At 43.5% G+C, this 20,102-nt stretch overlaps 1 protein-coding gene across 2 annotated transcripts in view; it reads right to left on the bottom strand.

The window, feature by feature from the left end:
* SLC22A23 (solute carrier family 22 member 23) overlaps positions 1–20,102 on the bottom strand; it is a 99,329-nt gene that overhangs the window by 6,997 nt on the left and 72,230 nt on the right. For both annotated transcript variants that reach the window (XM_085220276.1, XM_010708408.2), the window contains exons 5-9: positions 19,128–19,255; positions 8,674–8,776; positions 5,272–5,504; positions 2,537–2,569; positions 1,431–1,554 (exon numbers count right to left, since the gene is read on the bottom strand). In XM_085220276.1, coding sequence (XP_085076402.1) covers positions 1,431–1,554; positions 2,537–2,569; positions 5,272–5,504; positions 8,674–8,776; positions 19,128–19,255 — 621 coding nt within the window. The remainder of the gene's footprint in view (positions 1–1,430; positions 1,555–2,536; positions 2,570–5,271; positions 5,505–8,673; positions 8,777–19,127; positions 19,256–20,102) is intronic.

Raw genomic sequence — 20,102 nt, 5'->3', positions numbered from 1 at the left:
AGGCACATCCAGCTATTGTCACTTGCCTGGTGTCACCCAGCAGAGCCAGGGGAAGCAGAACTTTGGTTCCCAGACAGGAATTTGTCCCCCTCTCTGTTACATGAGCAATTTAAGGGAAAAGTTTACTAGGTTCACACTGCATATCTGACCCCACTTGGCAGATCTTGTTCTAGTGGACTCGGCCAATTCCTTATCTGCATGCCTTTCAAATAGAGATGAGAAAAAACTGAAGAGGCATAAAGAGACCAAACAACTGACAGGCACGTAAATATATAGCTGCTAGTGTTATGGGCGCTGTGCAATCTCCTCTCACACTGCCCTTCCCTGTGGGAATAATATTATCTGTAAAATGCATTCACAAAGTCAGAGAGCTTAGAAGAGCAGGCTGTGGACTGAAGGGACTGGTAAATCTGACAGTTTTATTATAATGCTTTTACAAAGTTATTGAAAAAGGAGTAATTGGAGGGGAAGAGGGAAGCTCAGAATCTCCTCCTCCCCGCTCCCCTCTCCTTCCCACCCCTATGACCTACGTTCCTATGAAATTCAATGGAAATCAGAGCAGACTCCTGAATCGCTGTGGCACTGCTGAAAGCATTATCCAGAACACACAAGCATAAACTTCATGCCGGGAAAGATAACGGCGAATAAATAAAATGGTACATAAGCCACACAACACAAAGACAGTTTACAGAAGGCTCTCCAGAGATCATCTGCCTGAGTACTACTACTGCCCAGCATGAGAGCACTCCCCTTCAGAGAAACATTGAGCCTTGGCTAAAATAGACCTGGGGGCAAAGAGAAAAATGGCAAAGAGGTGGAGTATGATTCTGCAGTAAAGGCAAAACATGGTACTGTAGGCGAGGCTGCAGATCCTCAGAGCACCTGTACACTCCTGCAGCACTGAACACTGCATACTGCAGTATCTCCTTTCCACTGAACTACTCCTATAGCAGGATTAACTCACCCTATGGAGGCAGGGAACTGACTGCAGCTACGTCCTTCTCTGCACACCTGTGTAAACCTATCTTATACCCAGCTGTGGGCTCACACAGTTACCACTTGCACAAATCCAGCAGGGTAAGCAGAGTAACGAAATGGTGCAAAACTACAGAATCTGCTTCAGCTAAGTAATTTAGACCATACCATGCTGTGAACAAATGCAGTTCACGTGATGACTAGCCTGCTGAAAATCACCACGATGGGGTATGAGGTAGAGCCATCTGAAACAAAGCCTCTCTGTCCTAAGATAGGCATTTACTTAGACAGACAGACTGCAGCGAGTAAAAAGTGGCTCAGAAATTACTGTGCGGTCTCCAATTATGGGAGATTTCCCCCCCAACCCATACAGTGTTAACTTACACAGCCAGTTATCAAGAAAATGAGTTTAATTTCTTCCCTGTCCTTTAAGGTGAGGGGCCCTGGTGTCTCACCTTATTACTGTGGGTGTGATTTCAGCACAGAAGAATACGCTGAGACTTCCAACGGCATGCGAAGAAAACATCCCCACAATGGAAAATGCGGTAGAGAACTTGTCTTTGACACTGTCACTCATACCTGTCAAGACAACGATGTGCATGAAAGGAGAGAATGAGGCCAAATCTCCAAGAAGGAAAACAAGAAAACAGATCTACGTTACTCATTCTCCCTAAATAAGGATTTGAGTCATTTCTGTAAAGCTAATTTAAAACAGGTATTTATAAAATCCTTTCCCAAGCATCCAAGACATAAACACGGATGAAAAAAAATCGTAATGTCATGCCAAAAATGGCAGTGATCTCTGCATTATTTATGCTCAGCCACCACAAAAAAAACAAAAGACCAAAAAAAACCCCACCTATTTGGGCAGCCTTTTAGGCACCAGACACTTCCCTCCCAAATTTGACAGACAGGCAGATGCAGGCGGTGTTCATCAGGTTGCCAGCACTTACAGCTCAAAGCCCTGGGTGCTGGAGAGGCTCCTGGGACAGCAGGGGAGGGAAACAGAAATGCTCCCACTTCCGTTACACCTGCCAATGCCCTGCAAGTGATGGGTCTGCAGACTGTTCCAACTCAGCTTGACCCTCGCTGTGTTGGATCCAATGGATAACCACCCGCTTACATTCTTGCTGAAAGTATCAGCTCTTGGGAGAGCAAAAAGTATCTGAGTCCTTAGGTCACAACTTTTGCAGTGTACTGAATGATTCCCACAGCCTGCTGAGGGTTAAGCCCTTTCTGCCATCCACCCCAAGTCTGTAGGAGAGGACAAATCCTGCTGGCAGACAGGGATGTGAGCGCAGTGCTTTGCACACTGGGGCTCTGTGAGGCTCTTGGGCACTTTTTGTAGCAATGACCCAGTGGGCACTACTAGACAGAACAGACCTTGGAAAAGCCAAGACCTTGGAAAGGCCAGGTCTGATCAGTCAGATGCAGAAGTTCCCCTGCAGCCCATCGCTGTACATGACAGTACTTAAGGCTGAGAAACAGTGTCTGAGTCCCCTTCTCAGAACAGACCTCAGCACTGCTTCCTGCACATTGCAGACATGTATGTAAACCGTACCTGAGTCTGGAAGTTGACTGTATTTTCCAATCACTGTGTCCAAGATCACGAAGTTACAGTATGATAAAAATAAGAGAGGGAGAGAAAACAAGAGTGTACTATTGTTACTCATGCAACTCATCCAGAGTAAAAAAGACAAGGCAAGCCCTGCATGCCTCCCTCAGCCCCACGCACTCCTCCTGTCCCACAGCCCCCTGATGCGACGTGCCAGCTTCAGCCAAATGAATGCTAATGAAATGGTGATAATAACCACAGATGCAAAGCATTTTGAAGAGACCCAGAATTACTGCTGGGCAAACACAAAGGCCTCTTTGTTGTTAACAAAGAAGGAGAAGAGAAACTGCCCCCATCCTGCAGCCCCAAGTAGATGGCCAATGCAGGCTCTACTTGGAAAGCAAAGCTCTCAGTGTCAGCATCACTGTGTGGTGAGTGACCTCCTCCCTTGGTAGCAATGCAAGGGGCGACCTAAAGTCTGGAGCAATGACATGAGCCTCAATGCCTGCTGCTGATGGATACACTCATCTCCCTCTCCCCCCTTCTGCAATTCCCATTTCATTTGCTAATTACACTCAAATTATGCTAAACTGAAACATAAAGCTGTAACAGATTTAGTATTTGGTAGGGTCGCTGCTTCTCTTTAAATGCTGTCCAGCAGTTTTGAGGAAGAATTGGGTATCATCTAGAACAGGAAGAGACAAGCTGCTCCAAAGCTCAAGACTGCTCTTCTCTCCTCTTTTCACAAAGAAATAGGGGAAGAAAAGAAGGAACAGCCTACAGGAACAGGACATCTACTGAAGTCCATGTGTCAGCATAGCAGAGAGCACCTAGGGTTTGTGGCTGTTTTTAGGTTTTAGCAACTTTGTGTCACAGAATGGTCCGGGTTGGACAGGCCCACTCAGCTCCAACTCGCTGCTGTGGGCAGGGTTGCCCCCCACCAGCTCAGGCTGCCCAGGGCCCCATCTAACCCAGCCTTGAGCCTCCAAGGGTCGGGCACTACAGCTTCTCTGGGCAGCTGTGCCCACAAAACCACACAGACCCATCATGGAAAAGGTTCTAGCAATTCTTACAGGATGTTCCTCCCCACCATCAGCCCTTGTTGTTGCTGAAAAACTGAAACCAAATTTTAATGGCTCCAGTGTACTTTCTCTCTACAAAGCAACTATGTTTATTACCTTGGCAGCCTCCACAAATATGTGATGCCCTTAGAAATAAAGATGAATGTATTATAGAGACCCTGCTGGACACCATCACGAGAACCTGGAGTTTTGGGAGAACGAACACACACACACACAGTGTGCATCTGCATGTCACAGTACTTCAGAACATGAGATGAGACACGGAGCTTCTCCCCTTTCAGTTGATGCTTTTGGGCACAGTAAGTGCGCTCAAAGGAAATGTAAACATCTGTACCAAGTGGAGAGCAACACTGGAGTCTCCTCAATGTCCTGAAAGATATTCACTGTTCCCCCTTCCCACTTTCACAAATAGTTTGTTCACTAAAGGTTGACTTGGTCAACACTTTCAGGAAATATGGTCTGTAAATATGGGCAACACTTGCTGGCCAAGGGCTCCCCCTCAACACGCGGGAACATAAAAATCTTTCCATCCTCAATGCAAAAATCCTCTCTCATTAAAGCTCTGAAGTCATTTCTAAACTTAGAAGTGGAAAACAGCAACAACCAGTGTTCTCATGTTTGTCACAATTCCAGTTTCTTCAGAGGCACGTCTCGGTCTCTCAACAGCACCCACAGGAGGGGGAGAGACTCTTTTTTTTGAAAGGAACAGTCCCTCTGACAAGCTGCATCACCTCCTGAAATCATACCTACATATACACGTAGACCTTGCACACATGCCACAGGAGAAGTAGGGTTCCTCAGCTGTGTTTCTCCGCTACCCGCACATTACTCGGAAGCAGCAAGATGCCCAGATCAGGCAGAAGACGTGCACCTATTGCTTTAACTCCTGCTTCTTTTAGAGGCCATGTAGAAAGCAGAACCAAGTGGGAAGGCTCCTTCCTTCCCAAGCCCCTACTCAGCTGTTTCCCCAAAGCATATTTCACTGAAATAAATGCTTTTTTGTTTGCTTGTCTTTACGTGACAGAACTAGAAGCAGCACCAATACTCAATGAGCTTCACCACTGGGACTCATCCAGAACACAATTCCTCTTCTTAATGAGTCTAAGGCAACAACTGTTTGGAGAATCCTTCAGATAAATTCAGCTGCTTGAAGCTAAGCAGGTGTACTGCATGTCAAATCAGAGAGAGGTGATGGAAACATTCCGTGGTCCCTTATCCAAAGATCCTTGGAGGTGGGGGGGAATGAACCTAAGCTGCATAACATTTTCCATCAACTCTATGAACATGTTAAAATCAATTCTCCCCTCCCATAAGAAAAAAACATGGAGAGAAGAGAACCTTCATCCAAAATTCGACAGTGAATTGTTAACTCTGACAGAGTGTAAATCTCTGTACCTGTACAGTGCAAAGAAACATCGAAAAGGAGATTCCTATGAGCACCTAATGATGTTCTACTTTAACTGATAAAAGGGAGCCAAAATATACTATAAGTGACATTTCTGCTATCACCATCAGCAGGATCATACAGCATAGAAATCAGCCGAGTTCCCACACAGCTACTTGGCTGTCAGACTTTCCACCATCAACTGCTATGACCATTTTACCCCTACGTGTCACACTCAGCCTCCTGCAGTCCAGAAAAGCGCATCTCCAACTCACAGTTCAGAAGGCCCAGCTGAAGAAGCGATGCCAGAGCTGTAAGGATCATGAAGAGCAGGAGCCCTCCTCTCCTCCCCAGGAACCCAACCACGGGGCACATGGCCAGGCAGGATGCCAGTGCAATCCCAGCCATGGTATAGTAGTCTGCATAGAAGTTCTGGGTAATCGTCATCTTCGCTTCGTGTCCCATCATACTTTTTGCAAAACAGTGGTGAATGCCGTAGCCAGTCAGCCTAGGGAAAGGACAGCAAGAGATCATGGCCATGTACTGCAATGTAACTCAGCACAGGAACATATTCACGTGCGAAGCATTTCTGTGTGAGAATACAACACCTACTGCAAAAAAGACCCATTTCTAGTTAGTCTTCCAGGCAGTATCATTAAAATAAGACATTATTAAAAAAGAAAATTAAAAAAAATCCTTATTCAAATAGAGATTTGTAATCTACTGTCTGCATTTGCACATCTTTTGGTCAAGATCAGGATATGATAAACTTTATAAGGACTCTTAGTACCAACTCAATGATCCTTATGGCCTCTTCCAACTTGGGATATTCTGTGATTATAAGATTCTGTGACTAGTTTTCCCAACACATTTTGGAACCCTCCCCTTGAGCTATTTCCAACATATCCAACTGCTGATGGCCACTCAGCCAGCACTGCTGGGACAGAGCAACCCGTGTGCTTGGGCAGCAAAACACGCACAATACAAATACGTCTTCCAGAAAAACCCTCCTGCCCACAGCACTGCATCATACTACGGATGGCATCTCACCCCTCACATTAGTCTGTTACAACTGAAAACCCCTTAGAAATAAGCATTCGAAGTCACACACACTGTTCTGCAATGATTATTACTATGATGAAACAATAACGTCTACACACGTATCACATTAGAGCAGTATCTCTCCTTTTAGAAGGTTCTTCATGATGCCAATCATTCCACATCTCTTTGCACTGTTATACTCCTCTTCTTCCTGTCCTTTCCTCTCAATGCAAGAAAGAAAAAACAAAGAAGACAAGGAAGGGAGAGCAGGGAGGCTGAAGGCAGAGAAAACACTGTGAGAAGCCCACACGTCACACCGTGTGGTGCCATGCTGCACTGCACCACCATGGCTTCGGCAGGAGGTTGATGCTCTCAACTCAACAACCCCCAGGGCAGCAGCAGTACCCCTGCAGGGAAGGGCCTCCTGCCCCAGCACCTACACCTGACAAACCTGCTGCAAGCTCATGTCAAATTGATGCTGCCTCACAGCTGCAGAGCCAGGTCTCCAAAAATGAATGGCAGGTACATTATACTGATACACCTCTATCCTCCCGAGTGTCAGGAACTTGAAGCACTTGTCAGTGTAAACTGGATATTTAAGCATAGAAACAGCTGGGGAATACACAATTGCTGAGTGCATGACTACTTGGAACCTGGGGAATTTTTCTTGCTACCTTGTGAATTAACACCACAGTTCAAGAATACTTGCCCCAGCACCGCACTCCCCCCCCACAACAACAAACAGCTATGCAGTTACCTGCCATTATAGAGAAATGTCACCTGCTTTGGGTATCTGGATAACACCTCCTTCTAAGTGAAATATTAATTAGAAAAATCATTTTTTAATAATGGAGCAGCATTAACCACCTTCTATCTTCTCCCTTTCTCTTGTCTGCATGCACGCATGCTTGCTAAGGTTGATATTTAGGCCATAACCAATAAGACAGATTAGCATATCATCTGTGTTTTGCTACTCAGTCTGCTTCCCCACGAATTGCTCAGTTATCTTGCTGAAACTTAAGACATTTATCTGCCTTGATAACTCACCACTCCCTGAGAAAGGTTCTTCCTCCATGTCTCATCCACACTGCTAAAACTTAGTGCAGTCCCATGCAACAGAATCAACAGAACTTAGATTTATTTTTTCCCACCTCATAAAGACAAACCTGAAACACACATCAGCTGCACACTAGATGGATGGCAAATAGCCTCCATATACTACTGCTCTAACTCACTCTGTGGGCTCTGTAGTTCTGGGTTAGGGAATTTCCAAATACATGTCACTAGAAATGGTGTGGGTGAAAGGGAGAATTCCCCCGTATTTCCACATACAGCTGTATGGGAACTGCTGAATCATGGCCTGAACCTCTGACTGATCACCTGAGGCAAGCAATGAGTCAGCCCTGGGTTGCACCTCTCCCAGACCCATTTAAGAGCTGACTACCAGTGGGGAAGGATCTTTCTTCTGGAGATCCCTCCTTTGGAGTTTTACAGCGAGCCCAGGACAATGGTAAGCACTCCATCTATTCTTCCTTTGGTGTAATAACCTGCTTAGTCAAACTCTCTTGTATTTCATAATTATAACATCTGTATATTCATTGATTATACAACAGCTAACTCTGGTTATTCAATCTGTTTGCTCAGCCTAAGAAGAAAACACTGCTTCAGAACCAGCCCAAATACTGAGAGATGGCAAAGAGGAATGTAAAGACCTAAGAAGAGAGTTGGTTCTGCAACCAGTGCTTTCAGCAGCTGTCCTCTCTGTGTTAAGACTGGTTCATGTGCCTATTAACAGGGACAACGGCTGCAGAGTGGAGCCATGAACTGGGGAAGAAAAAGCCACAAGAGCACTACAGACTTTCTAAGGAGAACAGAAGATGTGCAGATGTCCAGTCTGCTCCCACTTCCCACTGGAAAAATCTCAGAACCAAATTCAAATGGACATTCTAGAAAAATTAGAAAATCTCCTTTCTACAAGCTGGATTTCATTAGAGGCTAAATGTGCAGCCTATCCATTACCTTTAAAAAGAGTTCTCAATTTTGGACAGGTCTCAGAGACTGCACCAGCAAAATTCTCAGGCAGAGGCCTCACTCTGCACACACATAAGCACATACCAGCTGAAGCTTCAGGACATAGGAATTGCATTGCTCTGTTCTTGATTAGGGAGATTTGAAACAACGTTGCAGTTTCTTTTTGAGGCCACACCAAGGGCACTGTTGTACAAGGGAGCAAGCTTGTGTTTGCTGGTAAGCAACGTCTTCCTCTGCGACGCAGCTATATCAGCTGTAAACAACTCAGGCTTGCACTCCTGTGGTATTAATGATTTCAAAAATCCCCTCCAGGATACCAGCAGCAGATGTTTGCAAGTGTAAGCACGTGGCTGCGTGAGATCTGTCAGAGCAGTTCTGATGGCAGTGCACTTGCAGCGTGACAAGTGGTGCTGCTGTCTGAAATGACCATTTCCTCCACTTTGCCATATAAAATAGTTTTCCTGCAACAGCTGGTACTTCTCCATGGTTTTTACCAGAGGCTCAAGCTAAGGGTCCCTCACTGGAGAGCCCCCATCATTTCCCATTGTTGCTTTCAGTTCACCAACCATAAAAATAGTCAAACAGAAACACAATATGAGACTTACGAGTTCACACACAATACCACAATGTTTTTCCACAGGTTCCTGGTTCCCACCACTTTGATAATGCAGACTTTCTTCGATCTCCTAGTGATCTCCTTTTCCAGCTCTGAAACAAAACAAATAAACCAAATTATTTGGTAATTAGTGATAGGATTCATAGGATAGTGACAGGAGAGTTAATGGCCTTAAGTTGCACCAAGAGAGGTTCAGGTTTGATATTTGGAAAAATTTCTTCTAAGAAGGAGTGGTAAAGCACTAGAATCGGTTGCCCAGGGAGGTGGTAGAGCCACTATCCCTGGAGGTATTCAGGAAATACATGGATGTGGCACTGAGGAGCACGGTTAATGGGCATGGTGGGGATGGGTTGACAGTTGAACCAGATGATCTTAGTTGCCTCTTCTAACCTTACTGATTCTATTCTTTTAATGAGGACAAAGAGAAGGAGCAGCTTAGTTTGTGAACTACTGGTATCTCAGGGATGTTCTGAAAAGTAGGATACTGCGGATGGTTACACTTACGCAAGTTACAAGAAGCTCAACTGCCTGCTGAATTCCATCCCAGGTTTTGCTCTTCTTCCCTCAGCAACCACTGCCTTAGGGCTGAAGAACTGCCCAGGAGTCCCTTCTGACAACAGCCTTCCCGCATGTGAAAACATTATCTAGAAAGCAGGCAGTATGGAATGTGGTCCCAGCAAGCAAAATGTGCTGAAGAACTTCAGGACTCTGCTGACTTCTAAACATCCCGAGCAGCACCATGCTCATGGAGGGTCCTTGAGTTGTGTTAGAACTTGTGCATTTCTGTAACACACATCTGAAATCCATGGGAAGGACTGGAGTTCCAACCTGATTTGTAGAGGAATTCTATCAGTTTTTTCTGAAACTTGTGTTTAAGCAAAGTGGTCACAGCACTATGCCAGTTCATTCTCTTCCCCTCATGTTTTAAATAAAGATGCCCTGAAGACATTTCCTTAGGGAAAGAATCCTGAGCATCATCAGTGACTTTTTTGTATTTCAAAACTAAAGCTGTGTCACGTCCTTAAACTGCTGAGCTAACTGCAAGACAAATTCTATTTACAATCCTGTAATAACACACAAACCTCTAAATATTGCATCTGATACTCTCCTCGGTGTAGGATGAAATGAAAGACATTGCTCAGTTCCAAAATATCATTAGCTTAGAGACTGAAAGTGAACTCCTTCCTACCCAGGATGCAACAGAGCCACTGTTCCCAAGCTATGGGAAGCAGTGAAGTCACCATCCCTGGAGGTGTTCAAGATGTGACACTGAGAACAGGGTTAGTGGGCACGGTGGGGACAGGCTGGCAGTTGGACTAGGTAATGTTAGAGATCTATTCCAGCCTCAATCATTCTAAGATAGAGGAACAGTGAGATAACCAGGAGGGCATGAAGCCTGCTGCAAGCAGAAGCCACAGCAGAATCACAAAAACATTGTATCCCAGGAGTGCAAATCACAACTGTTTTTTAGGGCAAAGACTTCTACTGCCACTTTCCAGCCTGCTCCGCAGCAGCAGCAGGGCCCCTTTCTGCACCCTGCTTCCATTCCCTTTGTGCATGGGCAATCAGCCCAGTGTCCTCAGCTGCCCACATTGCACTGCCCTGGCCTCTGCTCTACTCACTGAACAGTAATCCCTTCAAGAGATGCAAGACAGAGAGGAGGAAAGAAAAGAAAAGCAAAAAAAAAAAAAAAAGCAAACGACTACAGAGAAATGAGATAGACCAACTCTAGTTTACAAGTAAAACGAAAGATGTGTTTGTCTGTTGTTACTGGAAAACAGTGTCATAAAAATAATAAACCAAAGAAACACTATTTAGATGCAAATAGTCGCGCTGTTCACTGCTCACAGGTCACTCCTGGTCACCTATCTGCTGTAACAACAGGGAACGTTTCTGAGAAAAGAAATGAAAGGCATTTCATTGTACTTAATGACTGTACTTAAGCAGGATATTACGGCACTAGCCTCCTTATACCTGATAATATCCATTCTCCCCAGCATCTATGCAGCGTGAGGCCCACAGAATCATAATAGCAGAGCTGGAGCAAAAGAGGAAATTGGTCAAATTAATATTTGCAAGACAGGAGCACCCAGTGGGCTCAGCAATGGATTGGGGCTATCTTAAAAAAGAAAGCAATAAAAATGGCGCTACTTAATCTCAAAGAGCAAGGTTAAAGTGATTTTTGTAGCAAGATTCTGGAAAGGATTAAATGGAAAGAAAATAATTCAGAACAACTAAAGCAGTTAGATAAGACAGTCTATAATTGAGCCCATGCTAAACCTTATGCACTGAAAAAGTCAAACAAAACAGAAGAAAAAGCACAAGGTTCTGAAGAGCTTAACAGTGGATGACTGTTTACTAATTTGGCTCAAGAGAAACAACAAAAATCAATGCCCACACAATACACACACTGTACAGACTTCTTGGGGGCACGAGGCTTCTCTCTCTGTCTGTTTAAGTACGACCAGATCTGGACTTTCAAAGCAAAACATTTCCTTCTCTGTCAGCAGAAGACTGTCCCTAATGCCACGTTCTTTGGACTTTCCCAGTTTAGGTGTTAGTGCTTCTCAAAGTCGTTTTTCATTGTCAATCTGTGCTTTGTTGAGCCACAACTTAGTTAAATGAAATTAAGAGGACACGATACATATATATACATATAAGTCAGGTGCTATTTCCATTCTTTCATGTAATACTGGTGGAATCTTTGGGCTCTACCACTTATTTTTCCCCCATCTTTTCAATTTCCAAAAAATTCAAATCTACTCACAAGTCACTACCTTCAGATGATTGGCTGTCCCCAAGTCTCTAATATCATGTATCTTTCTGATGGCTTTCTCCATCCTTTGTATATATACCAACCAACAACAACAACAAGAACAAAAAAACAACCAAAAAACCAACTCATCCACCCCCGCACAAACACAATAGGCAAAACATTACTGAGATTGCAACAAATAAGGTATGTGACTGTGATTGGCCATAAGGAGAGCAGCAGCAGGGCCTTGGCAGCTCCTTGGCTGTCTAAACACTGCAGGTCAATGACAAGATCTTAAAAGTCAAGCCAATGTCCATTAAAGTCACGTGGAAGCAAACTATTTCTCTGCCAGTTACAGCAGGAAAACTCCCCCTCCCCCAACCTTTTCTTTGATTTTGCATTGAAGTCACCAGTTCAGAAGAAATTTGCATTAAACATTTCATTCTGACTGATACACCAGAAAGGCGAGTGTGGAAAATAAAAAAAACCATTTTTTCCTATGTACTCAGAAGCCCATTATGAGTTTCCCATACTCCAGAGCCCACACACACTGCAGGCTTCCTATTCAAGCACTCAGTAGGAAACCTGTCAGCATGCTAACTCTTCATGTCTCAGTGGAAATTAAAGCTATTCACTGGGACATTCTGACAGTCTCACAGGGAGGGGAACCCCATCAGCTTCCAGCTCCCACCGTTGCTGGATTCTCGTGGGATCCACAGCATCCCAGGACTATGGCTTTCAAAATTGTAAAGCATCTCTCAAGACTTCAAATGAAGCCACCCATCTCTGCACTGCTTGGCAAAGGTAAAATGGACAAAGTTTGAAACAAACCTCTGAAAAAGGATGTCCAAGGTGACAAACGTCATATGGTGATAGAGTGTTGCTGGATTTTTCTGGCTGCTAAGTGCTACTGTCAGTAGTGTTTTAAACATGAAAAGAGCTATGGAAGCATAACAGAAAGGCTCCATTGGGCCCCAGAGCTCAACAGTTCTGCAGCAGGAAGCAGACAGGGCTGAAATGCAGAGCTGAGCAACCTGCCATAGCCACAATGAGCTGCTGGTGAGCAGGGCTGTTCCCAGGATTTCTGTCTCCAGAAACTTATCTGTGCTTGCTTTTGTCTTCAAGGACTAGCAAGCAGCCTGGTGTACTGTATTTTTGAAAAGCCTAATGCTGGAAGAGTATTGAAGGCTATCAAGTCACATACAAAAATATGAGCTGGGTAAAGAGCTGACTGATGGAAAGGCAGCAAAAAGGGGCAGAAAAATGGAGATGACAGCAGGATGCAGAAGATTACTGCTGGGTGACTTGTGTTATTCTCAAAAATGAAAACAATATTTAATAAACTCAGTAGGGAGTTTGGCACAAAACTTAGGAATGTGTCAATGATGACTGCTGATGACAGCGAGGCGCTATCAGCCATTCAGCACAGAAATGGGACAACAGAGATAAATGGATGAACCTGAGATCGTGTGCGGCAAAAGCAAGGTGGAAATGCAAAATACAACTCAGCGATTCAAGAGAAATGCTTCTGCTGGAATATGAGCTTTTAACAAGGATTGCAGTGCCGCTGGCTCTATGCTGCTTGATCTATATGGCACTCTTACGTTGCATTCATAAAGCATTTCCAATTCAGACAACGAAATATGGGTGCTCTTTTAAAATTCTGGTCACCAACATCAGAGAAACTGAAGCCTTGGTAAGCCTATTTATCAAAGGAGGAGATAGAGAAGAACTCCAGCTGCCTGCTGATACAGTATAGGAAAAGAGAATAAGAAAATTAAGATAGAGCCAGTTGCAGAACAGGAGAAAATGGGAACAGAAAAAAGACAAAGAATCTGGACAGCTACAGTATATTTGAACTGAATGCTAAAACGTAGCCAAGCATAAGAGTGATTTGGATGAGGGAATGGCTTTCCAACAAAAGCATGGGACAAAAAAGCTAACAGCATTTAAGATGAATCCCGAGTAATCAGAACAACTGCGTAACTACTTGACTACAACCACAAAGGACTGACTGCAATAATCTGTTTCAATCCCGTGCTTCTAATTACATTCAAAAAAGGTAGGAAAAGCCAGACACAAGGTTGCCATTGCAATATTTCCAGTTGCTCATACACATTATGATACAGCAGTTTATTAGATGATCACACATTAGTCTTCTCTTCCAAAATGTTCAGTGCAGTCAGAAAATGAGCAGCTATTGATGATATTCTCTACCTTTCTCATTCAAGATGTGCCCCTCTGCCTTATTATTCAGACCTCACAGTGAATGCAAAATCGTAGCTTTCCTCAGAGACATTCCCACAGTGCTGTCAGAATATTCACGTACTTCATAAATATCAATGAAATCATCTCCACTTCTTTCTCATAAGATTATTCCAGTTTTGCAATGCAGGGAGACGAAATGCAGAGGAATAATGTCCAGAATGAGAAAAAAATCACTCAGCATTTTTAGGAGTATAGCTTGAGAAATATGAGTGCTGGGTTGCTCAGAATCCTCTGCATGCAATATTCATTGTAGGTACTGAAATAAACACACTACCTTTCTGCAAACCAAGCCCCAGAAATACATGCTATTGAGACACACGCTGAAGAAACAATCATTGGTGACAACTAGAAGAGCTTAATTGCAGGGAATGTCCTATCATTGTGCACGAATATCCCTGGTGGACACAGACACAAGTACAGCTCTTCAAGAGCTATTCAGCTTCACTCCCCTAAGACTGCCTTCTTTCCTCCTGCAACCCTCTGACTCATTCACTACACACCTTCCAAATTCTGCAACAAACGAGGAACAGACAACAGCTTCATTCCCACAGCATCGTCCATCTTATGCACTGATTTATCCACCCTATGTCCTGTGAAAAAATAGGTTGCAGTCATGTTATTAGAGGCTGTATCATCTTATCTTCATGCCAGGAGGCCAAACAAGGGTTGCCCAGGCAACCTGACTTTTTGCGTTTCTGAGAGCCTGACTTGCCAATGTTTACATTCCGCTAACCTTACCAACTCACACACACACACACACACACCCCAACAACACCAACAACAACAACAACAACAACAACAACAACAACAAAAAAGAAGAAGAAGAACAACAACAACAACAAAAGAGTATCTCAAATATCATATCTCAAATGTCATTGTGTGGAGCTGTATTTGGGCCACCATGTTACAGATACCTACGCAGGTGTTACGGCTACCTGTGGCTGGAGCTATGGAGGGAGGCTCAAGCAAGCTGGTTAGCAGAGAGGTGAGGCACACATTTTAGAAGTGGATTTCACAGGAAAAGAATGCTGAGACTGCATCCTAGGGCTTGACAACTTGTTCTGGAGGGAGGAGGAAGCAAATGGTCACAGCCGCTATGATCTCTGTGCCCTAGCTCTCCTTCTTCCTTCCTCTACAGCCATTAATGTCCCCTCTGTCCCCCGTTGCCTTTGTCTGTGGAGGTCACTTTCAACTATCTTCATACTTTGCCCCCACAACTCTTCTCACTCTCCTACTCCCTCTCCTCTCTATTAGCAGTCCCTCTTAGTGCTCTCCTCCTCTGATTGGCTCTTTAGGTTTCCTCTCCTCGCCCCTCATCCATGCCCTGTTCAGGCATTGAGAGCACCAGGGTTTGCTGCAAGCCCTCCATGCCCAGCTCCCACTGAAATTCAGTCAAGCTTTAAGAGAAGCTGATCACTACTGAATTGTTTTCATTTTTTATTTTATTTTACAGCATATTTCGCTTTTCCCAGTGGCATCACAAGGCACATCCTCAGTACAATGCTTCCTTCTACCCCGTTCCCACTTCAAATCCTGTAGCTGTCAGGTCATTACTGTCTTCACAGGGATACATACAGCCAGTGCATGCATGAGCTCCTCCTCCACTTCTGTATATTCAGCCAGCAAAAGAAGACTTACATTCATCAGTCTTACTCTTGTTGCTCACTACTTTTCCTGTATGGCATGCCTTGAAGGAGCTGCACAAACTCCATCAGCTGCCACTGGCGGACAAGAGGGGACTGTCAGGAAAAAAAATGAGCCCCTTCTGAAAACTGATAGGATATTCAAGACGGCAACAGAAATCACTGCCTGCTGGCTGGTTTCCTTTAACACAGAAATCTCTTTTGTCCGTGAGACTTAAAGGCTGCCTTTATTCCAATGGTTTGAACTGAATTTCCCACAATGTACCTGACAAACCCCTGGGACTTGCATGGGGTATTTAAGCTTGGCACTAATAAACAACCAAGAAACAAGACCTTGTAAAGGAACACGTCCAGCAGGTTTGCATGGAGCAGTATCACATGAAGCTACCCTGTATTACTGAGCTAGGGAACTTGCTTTCTTCCTCTATCTAATACACCTGGCTCTTCATCTATCCCAGTCTGTACACAGTACTGTAGTTGTAGCTGTGGTGGCCCGAAGGTACAATCAAAGGTTTTGTAGTTATTTTCTCATATTGGAAAGGAGACTGACTCAAACGTAAGGTGAACTTTTTTTTTTTTTTTAATTCAAAGAAAAATCCCCTGAAAACCACAGCTTTCCTAACTGCAATCAGCATTCATATGCACACACAATACTTGTCACCATCATACACTTTTGCAATTACATCAGCATTATTTCTCCAAGCTGCAAAAATATTTCTGTGCCTCCTTCCATGGCTCTACCTTAGAAAGCAATGCCTATACACACTATAAACCTTTCTGGTTTGTGTTTTCATCTAGAGTTGAACAACAGAAACCATTTTCGATATTCTGCCCAGTCAAGCAGTTTTTTTTTTTTTTCTGTTAAGGAACATCTAGAACATCATTCACCAAAGAAGAAGATAGGCAAAATGATAGTAGGGTGGGCTTTCACAGAAACATTATGTCTGACAACCAGGTAGCTGCTGCCAGGGCTTTCCCTGCTGAGCATTCCCAAGGGCACCCACACACAGTGAGGGACTGGGTATCAGTGCAGCACAGAGCAGTGTGCAGCATGTGATCTGTTCTGGCCAACACACCTTAGGACAGCTGGTACTCTGGGATTTCCAATACCCCTACACACTCTTTACTCCCACACTTTAAGAAGTGCTTCCTTAGCCTTTATTTCACTAAAAATTGACTGTTCCATAACTGATTTTGAATACCTTGAGTTGGAAGGGTCCCACAAAGACAATCAAATCCAACTCTGGTCACCACGCAGGAACCGCACAAAATTCAAACCCTATGTCTGAGAGCGTTGTCCCAACACTCCTTAAACTCGGGCAGCTCAGGGCCGTGCCCACTGCCCCGGGCAGCCTGTTCCGTGCCCACCGCCCTTTGGTGCAGACCCTGTCCCTAACCCCAGCTGCCCTCTCCTGACACAGCTCCATGCTGTTCCCTCAGGCCCTGTCGCTGTCACACAGAGCAGAGCTCAGCACTGCCCCTCCGCTCCTGTGAGGAGCTGCAGCCGCCATCAGGCCTCCCCTCAGCTCCTCTGCTCTGGGCTGAACAAACCCAGAGAACTTGGCCACTCCTCATGCATCTTGCCCTCCAGACCCTTCACCACCTTAACAGTCCTCCTCCTTTGGATAGTTTTATGGAGTCCAAAATGACATGCAGTACTCAAGGGGCTTGTGGTGTACCAGTGCAGTGTAAAGTGGGACTGTAAAGCTGTAATGAAAAATGTGTTTGTTCTTTATGCTCCACAGGGAAACAGAGAAGAGATGAGAAAGTTTTAGAAGAAACTGGCAGTGAAAAACCTCTACTAAATTAATATTATAAAAATATTTAATTTGCTCATGACTGAAGATGGCTTTATTCTGGCAATGTTTTGAAATATTTCTCAACAAAACTTAACAAGCCTGCTTTATAAGCTACATTTCAGAATGCAGCGGGATAAAAATAATTATTTTGTTGCAACAATGAATTTAAACTTCTCTTGCAAAAAAAGAAGGTGAACTGTTGAGCCCGGTGGTAAAATTGAGACTTCAGAGATACTTAATAAGGACATCTCTACTTTTCTTGTGTTAAAGAAGAAAATACAACTGCATAAACCACCAAATCTCCTCAAGATGGCAAATTATTCATAGCCAAAATCAAAATGTGTACCAGTTGTCCCAGAACAAAGCCCTTGCTAAGGGAGCAACCATCCATTTGTTTTGCAGTTCAGAACATACGCTGCCTTCACATTCTTAGGGCAGCTCACAGAATCACAAAATGGCTTACATCAGAAAAGACCTCAAGAATCATTAAGTTCCAAACCCTACAGAGAGGGTTGTCAACTGCTAGTTCAACATCCTCACTCACATTATCAGTGCCCCCTTACACCTACAAAGAGAGAAGGCCCTTCCAAAATCTTTAGTTAAACTCATTTAACCAGTTTGGTACTACTCTCATCTTAACGTTTCTAGAAAAATAAAGCATCATGGTACAGCTAGGTTAGGGAAGCCTTAACATGGGTTGCAGAGAGAGTCAAGAAGAAAAAAAATATATAGATAAAAACCCACTTCACATCAAAGAAAAAAAATCCAGCATCAGCAAAGTGGCAGAACTGCGCACATTCTGTATTACTAAAGAAGGTGTGCAAAAGGTAACATGCTGTCAACTACGATATCAAAATGTATGTGCAGGCAGAGTCTATGCCACTAAGAGTTACAACAACACTGTTTTGCACAGGAAAGGGAGTCCGTCCCTGAACAGGACTGTGGCTCTACCATGAAACTGCTGGAAAAAATAATCACAAGCAATAGGCATAAAACCATTTTGATACTTAGCACTACTCCAGTGACAATGTAACTAGGAAGAGCTTAAGTAAATCCCTCTAGCACCAAGTTGCATCTTTATCGTTTTCCTTAAAGGAAACTCAAGTAATTATTTTTCCCCTAAAAATACAATTTATTTTGTCTGCAAACTCAAGTAACTAACTAGCTGAGAAAGGCTAAATTTAGACTTGGTTGGGAATCTCCAAGTCTAATTGTGAGACCTTTTATTGCCTCTGAAACACATTTTCTCTAAGTTCCTTCATCTACCCTGAAGAAGATCTGCAGAACAGAGACAGGGATGGAGATCAGGGGCTGCTCCACACCTTTGAGCTTTTCAGAACTTTACCAAGAACATGTCAATTACACTGCACAGCCATGTTGTGTGTGATGCAGATCCAAAAAACTTCAGACATGCAATTCACATGCAAACAAGGTAATTAATACAGGTCTGCCCACTACTACAGAAATCACAGCAGCGGCCTTGGTATGACTACCAAGCTGAAGCACAGAACCAAACTGACCTGAGCTATTCCAGAGACCTCAACAATGAGTACCAGAATTTGATACAGAAATAGGATGTGATTTAGTTCGCCATGGGGCTGATGTTTCAGAAATTGTGGCTTGGGTGCTGCCATCTCACCCGTCTCTGTGTGATGGGCAGGACTCCAGCCAGAAGCTTCCTTACAACAGTTACCAGAGGCACACCGAGCTGACTCACTGCAGCCATGGTAAAATCATCCAAAAGATGCTCCTAAAAGCATATGGCACTGCCAGATGAAATGTAATTACTAGAACTGTTCATCAGACTGTAATTTTAAATATGGTTCTGGACTTTAGAGCAGTTTTTCAAGAAAAACAAAATTAATGAATAAGTGGAATGATTTTTACAGGCAGTAAATAGACTGTTTAATTCTGGATAATAACTTCAGAAGACAATTTCATCTGAATGGTTGGATTCATGAATGTCTGTTCTACTCACCAGGCACCACTCCTTTGATGTCGCTTTCCGCGTTCATCCTGTTCTTGCGAGTGAGCTGCAGGATGAGTTCCTTGGATGCCTCAAACTGCTGCGTAGCCATCAGCCACCGTAGGGACTCTGGGAAAATACTTCAGAGATGGAAAACACATTAGGGTTGCTCCCCAGTTTCTGCCAGAGAAGTATAGTGGGTAGCTGCTCATTTAAGTATTTGTAGGTAATATAACTATTTTCAAAAAGTGGAAAAATCATCTGTTAAAAAATATAAGAGAAAAAAGGCTCAGGGCACAGGAATTGGTGACGTTCAGTTTTACATTGATCCACAAATAATACAGGAACCATGCCATCACCTTGAGATAGGACATATTAGAATTTTATAACATATTAGAGGAGTTCTGCCTATTAATACCATTGTGAAAGAGCAGAGAGAAGGAGGAAGCACTTTATGCAGGAGACATTCGCTGCCAGGCAGGGGATAGATGAGCTGCGCAGTTACACAGGATAATTCAGGCCACAGAAGGAAAACATATGACAGAAGTGATTTGAATTCTCTTGTAAAGATGGAGATTAAAAAGTGAAAAATTACTTTCCAGGATTATAATGGAACAGAATTTTTAAATTTTTAAACATGTTAAAAATCTTCTTCCTCACATGCAGATTTTAAGGCATTCTTTTATACGGGTGAGTATGGTGTGCACTCCAGATAAAGTTCAGTTGCTGCTATAAAAGTTTTTCCCAGTAAAGACCAGATTATGTTAATTGAGTTGCCTTACAAGCATACACAGAAATGCACATAGTCATAATATAAAAGAGTTTATTTTTCATCTGTTTGGTTTCCTCAAGTGCTGACGTTCACCTGAATCTCCAGCTTAATTCTTCCCTATTTGTTTTTCAGGTAAGTTCATTTCATTTTCATTTTCATTTAAAACAAACAACCAAACAAACAAAAGCAACACAAAATAAATATAAAGATTTTTA

Source organism: Meleagris gallopavo, chromosome 3 (genome assembly GCF_905368555.1).
Source record: "Meleagris gallopavo chromosome 3, MGAL_WU_HG_1.1, whole genome shotgun sequence".
Taxonomy (NCBI): Eukaryota; Metazoa; Chordata; class Aves; order Galliformes; family Phasianidae; genus Meleagris; species Meleagris gallopavo.
Note: the sequence above shows the minus strand (reverse complement) of the source record. Positions and strands in the feature narration are given on the sequence as shown.